The sequence below is a fragment of the Cajanus cajan genome, chromosome 8 (genome assembly GCF_000230855.2).
Source record: "Cajanus cajan strain Asha chromosome 8, NIPB_CcT2T_4, whole genome shotgun sequence".
Classification (NCBI taxonomy): domain Eukaryota; kingdom Viridiplantae; phylum Streptophyta; class Magnoliopsida; order Fabales; family Fabaceae; genus Cajanus; species Cajanus cajan.
The window spans coordinates 9,020,413-9,028,616 of NC_138524.1; the positions used below are offsets into that span (position 1 = coordinate 9,020,413).

General features: G+C 40.2%; 1 protein-coding gene across 1 annotated transcript; it reads left to right on the forward strand.

The window, feature by feature from the left end:
• The first annotated feature begins 254 nt into the window (after positions 1-254).
• On the forward strand, positions 255-3,920 carry LOC145950227 (uncharacterized). The gene has a single exon (XM_083061285.1). The coding sequence runs from the start codon at positions 255-257 to the stop codon at positions 3,918-3,920; it is 3,666 nt and encodes a 1,221-aa protein (XP_082917411.1).
• The last annotated feature ends 4,284 nt before the right edge of the window (positions 3,921-8,204 follow it).

The following is an 8,204-nucleotide window of genomic DNA, read 5'->3' on the forward strand; positions in this document are numbered from 1 at the left end:
TCCACTGATTCCATGACCTAGTATCTAGAACGTGACGATCTAAGAAACAATTAAAGAAAGATGATCCACGTGATTCATGTGATTTATGTCTCTCCAACAATTTAACATTTCCACATACATGATGCATAGTCACATTTTCATATCATTACATACTCATTAAATTTCCTTATACAGTTTTATAAAAGAAATCAATTATTGAGGCAAAGAAAGCATCCCTTCGACACCCTTACGGGACACGTACAAAGACCAAAATCATGGAAGGGATGGTAGATGACTTGGAGCAACAGCATGAGGAGCTGAGAGGAGATGTAAATCAGTTGAAAGAACAAATGGGAAAAATTTTGGACTTGTTGCAGTCAATGGAATCCAAAAAAGGGGCGAATGGAGAGTCGTCTAAACAGCCTCATGAGTCACCTGATTACCCTCCTGGGTTTACTCCACGCACGCAACCCAACCCGAATGTTCAAAGGTACACACCACCTGTCATCCTAACGACCTCAGAAAATGACCATCATGTTTCCACTTCAAACCTTCAAGGCCAAGTTCCATTACCTCCATATGGTTTACCTCCGGGATACACGCCACCTGTGGCTAATATTCCTGAGGGTAATCCATCTACCTCCACCTTAAACCCATCACATCAAACACAAACCCAAAACCTAACCCTTGAAGCTAATGACCCACAAATTCCAACCCACTCAATTGCTCATGCACCACCTAATGTAAGTCATGGCGAAAGGCCTCCTAATAACCAGGGATTAGTTCCTGCACCAACTGTTATTGTACACCATCGTCATTCGGAAAATATTTCCCATGATGATAAGCTTCAATCGTTGGAAGATAGATTAAAGGCCATAGAGGGATTCGACAATTATGGTTTCAATGCTGTGGACTTGTGTCTGGTTCCTGATGTTATAATTCCTCCCAAGTTTAAAGTTCCAGAACTTGATAAATACAAGGGAGATACATGCCCAAGGAATCATCTCACTATGTATTGTCGAAAGATGGCTTCCTGTGCTCATGATGACAAATTGTTGATTCACTTCTTCCAAGAAAGCCTTATTGGAGCAGCATTAAGTTGGTACATGAGCCTGGAGCGAGGAAGAGTACGCACATGGAAAGACTTGGCAGAGGCTTTCTTGAAACAGTACAAGTATAATATGGACATGGCCCCAGATCGCACACAGTTACAAAATATGATAAAGAAAGAGAATGAGACCTTCAAGGAATATGCCCAACGATGGAGAGGGGTAGCTGCTCAGGTACAACCTCCATTATTGGAAAAAGAGATGGTCACGATGTTCATTGATACACTCCAATCCCCCTTTTATGACAGGATGATTGGAAATGTATCATCAAACTTTTCAGATTTGGTCATCATTGGAGATAGGGTTGAGATGGGAGTTAGAAATGGGAAGATTGCACACATGACAACAGGATCCACAACCATCAAGAAACCCTTAGAAACCACAAATAAGAGGAAAGGAGGTGAAACAAATGCAGTGATGACAACACCAGTCAGACCTAACTACAATCCTATTTCTTTCATACCCAATTATAGACCCCAATATATGTATAACCCACAAATTGCAGCAGTTTCTTTGCCACCATACCCGCAACCTTATCCATCTAGAATGCCTTATCGGCCACCTACAGCGCCACCACAATTTCAAGTACCCCAAGAAAATCAATCGGCAATTTCGCCTCCCATGGTGAATAATGCTCAAAGAAGGGGAAATAATCAACCAAGGACTCTAGCTCCGATCCCTATGACCTACACTGAACTGCTACCACATCTGGTTCAAAATGCTCTAGTTGAGCCTCTTCCTATAAAGCCTGTCCAACCTCCATATCCAAGAGGTTTTGATTCAAATGCCAAATGTGAATATCATGCTGGGGCAATAGGCCATTCAACTGAGAAATGTTGGGGTTTGAAACACAAGGTACAAGACTTGATAGATGCAGGATTATTAAGCTTTAAGGAAAGCGAGCCGAATGTAAGAAATAATCCACTTCCAGGTCATGAGACTTCATCGGTTAATGCTATCAAAGAAGAATGTACTCCACAAGTGACAGAAGTAGAGAAGATCCGAACCCCCATGAGATTCATTTTTTCAGAATTGTGCAAATATGGGATGATTAAGGGAGAGTCTCGCAAAGTAGGAGTATGCGATTTCCACCCTACAACCACACATTCTATTGAGGAATGTGGCAAATTCAAGGAAATATTACAAGGCATGATTAACTCAAACTTTGTTCAGGTGAGCCAGGTGCATACAAAAGAGGATGTATTGATGATTCAATCAAACGAAAAGTCCAGCATGACTACTCCAAAACCACTGGTAATCACTTTCACAAAAAACACTTTCGCGTCAACACCTAGTACCCTTAAGCCACTTGTTGTGCAAATTCCAGCTCCTTTCCATTACAAGGACACTAAGGCGGTTCCATGGTGTTACGAAATGAAGGTAGAAAGTGAATATGTGAATGCCCAACAAAAAGAAGGAATTGACACTACAGAAACCAACGTAACAAATATCGCAGGAGTAGGTGGAATGACCCGTAGTGGTAGAGTCTATACTCCAGAAGAGTTAAGAGTAGAAGGCTTGACAAAAAACCATAAGCAAAAGGAAAATACAATTATCAATGAAGAGGTTTCAAGTGTTAAGAGGAGAGATGATGAAAAAGTCATGGGGAAAAAGAAAAAGGAAGTGTCGGATGAAGAAGTCTCAGAATTTCTTAAGTTTATTCGACAAAGTGAGTACAAGCTCATTGATCAATTAAATCATACTCCTGCAAGGGTATCTTTGTTATCAGTGCTGATGAATTCTGAAAGTCATAGAAAATTATTGATGAAGATCTTGAATGAAGCTCATGTGTCCAATGACATCACATTAGACACATTTGGCGGCATTGTTGGTAACATTACAGCCAATAACCACCTCACTTTCACAGATGATGAAGTCCCAGCTGAAGGAAGGGGACATAACAAGGCTTTACACATCTCTGTGAAATGCGCAAATCACATTTTGGCTAGAGTGCTTATCGATAATGGGTCCTCATTAAATGTGATGCCCAAGTCAACACTGGATCGATTGTCTTGTGATGGGACACATATGAAACCCAGTTCTATGATTGTGAGGGCCTTTGATGGATCACGAAGGGAAGTTATGGGGGAGATCGAAATCCCTGTCCAAATTGGCCCATTCACCTTCAACATAACTTTTCAGGTCATGGATATTAAACCTGCATACAGTTGTTTATTGGGAAGACCATGGATCCATTCAGCTGGGGTTGTTCCCTCTTCTTTACATCAGAAGCTGAAATTTATTGTGGAGGACAAGCTAGTGATTGTCTCGGGTGAGGAAGACATGTTGGTGAGTTGTCCTGCTCCCACCCGTTATATTGAAGCAGCTGAGGAGGCTTTGGAAACTTCGTTTCAGTCATTGGAAATAATTAGTACTGCTTATGTTGAATCTCCAATGGGAAGTCCACAACCATCAAGTGCATCCATGATGGTTGCAAAGGTCATGATGAATGGAGGGTATCAGCCAGGACTTGGGTTGGGAACATGCTTGGAAGGAGTCACGAAATTAATAGAATTGCCAGAAAACAAGGGTCGATGGGGGTTAGGGTACAAACCTACTCAAGCCGATAAAAGAAGAATGGCAGAAGAAAATAGAGAGAAAAGGTTGGCTCGTCTAGAGAATCGAGAGCCTAAAGTTCAGAGGATTCCCATTTGTCATCTTTATCAAAGCTTTCAAAGTGGAGGGGTGGTGCACGCAGACCAAGTGGCTATGATTAAGGAAGATAATGATGATAATCACGCCAACTTTGTGTGTCCGTGTGATCCATGTGAAGAGCTCCATAATTGGAAGATCATTGAATTTCCTGTGACTCTTAATTCAATTTCAAAGTAATTGTCACACAAACTCTACAATTATTCCCGTGATTTTAGTATGACTTTTTGTTAATGGGCTTGCATGTTGTCTTTCAGTATATCATATGAATGAAATGCATTTTGATCTTTTTGTCATATGTTCTCTCTATCCTTTAATCTTTCTTTTCTCTCATTTATTGCTCCAACCTTCATTTTCTTTCATCAACCCTAAATTGCAGATTCAATAATAACCATGCCAAAAATAATAACGCTAATATCCCATGTCACGATTTTGATCACCCCATTAATGAGGCTGAAGAAGATGACAATGACCTGAGCACTCCACCAGAAATAGAAAGGTTGATAGAACAAGAGGATCGGGTGATCCAACCCCATGAAGAGGAACTTGAAGTAATCAATCTGGGAAATGAAAATGATAAAAAAGAAATAAAAATAGGAGTTGCTATAAAAGGGGAAGAAAGAAATAAGTTGCTTAAGTTGTTATTTGAGTATGCTGATGTCTTCGCGTGGTCATACCAAGACATGCCTGGGTTGGATTCTAGCATAGTTGAGCATCACTTGCCATTGAACCCAGAATGCACACCAGTTAAGCAAAAATTGAGACGCATGAAGCCAGAGGTCTCTTTAAAGATAAAAGAAGAAGTAAAGAAACAATTTGATGTTGGATTCCTTGCAGTGGCAAAGTACCCTCAATGGGTTGCCAATATAGTTCCTGTCCCAAAGAAAGATGGAAAAGTTCGAATGTGTGTTGACTATAGAGACCTTAACAGAGCTAGTCCCAAAGATGACTTTCCATTGCCACATATAGATGTTCTAGTGGATAACACTGCCCGACATGCTTTCTTTTCGTTCATGGATGGATTTTCAGGATATAATCAAATAAGGCTGGCTCCTGAAGATATGGAGAAAACTACATTCATTACATCATGGGGAACATTTTGTTATAAAGTGATGCCCTTTGGATTGAAGAATGCTGGAGCAACCTATCAACGAGCTATGGTGACTTTGTTTCATGATATGATGCATAAAGAGATTGAAGTTTATGTCGATGATATGATTGCTAAGTCCAGGACGGAGGTAGAACATATCACAAATCTACAAAAGCTATTTGTGCGGCTAAGGAAGTATAAACTCCGACTTAACCCTGCCAAATGTACTTTTGGTGTGAAGTCAGGAAAATTGTTGGGATTCGTGGTTAATGAAAATGGTATAGAGGTGGATCCTGACAAAGTGAGAGCAATTTTAGAAATGCCAGCTCCAAGTACTGAAAAAGAAGTTCGTGGTTTCTTGGGGAGGTTGAACTATATTGCCAGGTTCATATCTCAATTAACTGCAACCTGCAATCCGATTTTCAAGTTACTGCGCAAGAGTCAACCAGTGATATGGAATGAAGATTGTCAAAAAGCTTTTGAGAAGATGAAGCAGTATTTACAAAACCCTCCAGTTTTGGTACCTCCCACCTCGGGGAGACCTCTCATTTTGTATATCTCGGTACTTGAGGAATCTATGGGTTGTGCACTGGGGCAACATGATGCATCTGGAAGAAAAGAACAAGCAATCTATTACTTGAGCAAAAAGTTTACAGATTGTGAAAGAAGGTACTCTCTGGTAGAGCGAACCTGTTGTGCTTTGGCTTGGGTTACTCGACGTTTAAGACAATACATGTTAAGTCACACTACTTGGTTAGTATCCAAGATGGATCCGATCAAGTATATATTTGAAAAGCCTGCTTTAACGGGTCGAATCGCTCGCTGGCAAATGTTATTATCAGAGTATGATATTGTGTATGTAACCCAAAAGGCTGTTAAAGGCAGTGCGTTGGCTGAGTATTTGGCTCATCAACCCATAGACGATTATCAATCAATACAATATGATTTTCCAGATGAAGATATCATGGCTTTGTTTGAGGAGGGAGAGTCCATAAATAGAAAGAAGTGGATGTTGTTATTTGATGGAGCTTCTAATGCACTGGGGCATGGAATTGGGGCAGTGTTGATCACTCCAGAGGACCGATTAATCCCTTTCACTGCAAGGTTGGGTTTTGATTGTACTAACAATGTGGCAGAGTATGAAGCATGTGCAATGGGGGTTCTAGCAGCTTTGGAGTTCAAGGCTAGAGTGTTAGAAGTTTATGGAGACTCAGCATTGGTTGTCCATCAACTCAGAGATGAGTGGGAAACTCGGGATTCTAAATTAATCCCATACCACTCATACATCAAAAATTTAATGGAACAATTTGAGGAAATAACTTTCCATCACATCCCTCGCGAGGAAAATCAACTGGCTGATGCCTTGGCTACATTGTCTTCGATGTTCAAGATTAGTCAAGGAAAAGAGGTTCCACTGATAAGAATACATAATCAAGGTCAACCAGCATATTGTCAAGCAATAGAAGAAGAACCAGATGGAAAACCATGGTTTTATGACATCAAACGCTATCTAAAAGACAGAGAATACCCTCCTAGAGCTTCAGAAAATGACAAGAAAACTTTAAGGAGGTTGGCAATGAGTTTCTTCTTAAATGGAGAAGTACTTTATAAAAGAAATCATGACATGGTATTGCTTAGATGCGTTGATGCTAAAGAAGCTATGGAAATCATGGAAGAAATCCATGAAGGTTCATTTGGAACACATGCAAATGGACATGTAATGGCAAGAAAGATCCTAAGATCTGGCTATTATTGGTTAACCATGGAGGCTGATTGCTGTAGTCATGTGAGGAAGTGTCACAAGTGCCAAATTTATGCAGATAATATTCATGTTCCCCCAACATCTTTGAATGTATTGGCCGCTCCATGGCCCTTTTCAATATGGGGAATAGACGTGATTGGTCCAATAGAACCAAAAGCATCCAATGGGCATCGATTCATTCTTGTTGCTATCGACTATTTCACTAAATGGGTTGAAGCAGCTTCTTATGCCAGTGTGACCAGAAATGTGGTGGTCAAATTCATCAAGAGAGATTTAATTTGTAGATACGGGTTGCCAAGTCGGATCATTACTGACAATGGGACCAATTTGAACAACAAAATGATGAAGGAGTTGTGTGAAAGTTTCAAGATTCAACATCACAATTCTTCACCATATCGCCCTAAGATGAATGGGGCAGTGGAAGCAGCAAACAAGAATATTAAAAAGATTATTCAAAAGATGGTGGTCACCTACAGGGATTGGCACGAAATGCTTTTTTTTGCCCTACATGGATATCGCACTTTCGTTCGCACCTCTACTGGGGCAACTCCATATTCGCTGGTTTATGGTATGGAAGCAGTACTTCCCATTGAGGTTGAGATACCTTCTCTAAGAGTATTGGCTGAAACCAAACTTGAGGAAGCGGAATGGGTTCAGGCTCGCTATGATCAGTTGAACCTCATTGAAGAGAAAAGATTGAATGCCTTATGTCATGGTCAATTATATCAAAAAAGGATCAAGAGAGCTTTTGACAAAAAGGTTCATCCGCGAGAGTTTCAAGAAGGAGATTTGGTATTAAAAAAGATATTGCCACCCCAAAGAGATCATAGAGGGAAATGGACCCCGAATTATGAAGGGCCCTATATGGTAAAAAAGGCTTTTTCAGGAGGAGCTTTGATTCTCACAAATATGGATGGAGAAGATCTGTTGAATCCGATAAACTCTGATGCAGTCAAGAAATACTATGCATAAAGGAGAGCACAAAATAATAACAAAAAGAAAAGGCTCGCTAGGCTGAAAACCTGAAAAGGCAGCTTAGGCAAAATTTAGAGTGACCTGATAGGCTGAAAACTCGAAAAGAGCGGCCTATGCAAAAGTTAAGGTCTAAAAAAAATAAAAGAAATACCCATTAGACTGAAGGGGCAACTTTAACAAAGGCAACTTTTCTAAAGAAAGGCGGAGAAGGAGGAAGTAGATATGACAACCAAAGTGCGAAGCCGGGGCAAACTGGAAGGCCAAGGCAACATTAAGATGCTCAACAAGCATTTCACACCTTTAGAGGCCAATTAATGGGGTTCTCAAAATTGTTGATGTGGGGAATTAGTGTTGCTTTCCCCAAAAATATGATATGTTACTCTCCCGTTGTTTTGTTTATCTCCACTCTCATATACTTGTGCTTTCTTCCTTGAAGCAATAAAAGCCCATATTCCCCACCATTCGTCATTTTTGTGTGTTTATTTCATTATTATATGCTAAAAGTGCAACGTGCGATGCAAGAAAAACCAATAAATAAAGTCAAAAATAGGCTAAAATATCTCAATTACGATGATTGATTCTAAGAGTCACAAAGAAATGAAAGATCCCTAGCTAACTTTATTGAGAAGATTACAAA

What these genes read in the sequence shown, in the direction of transcription:
- LOC145950227 (XM_083061285.1), top strand. Translation starts at nt 255, where the DNA reads ATGGAAGGGATGGTAGATGACTTGGAGCAACAGCATGAGGAGCTGAGA.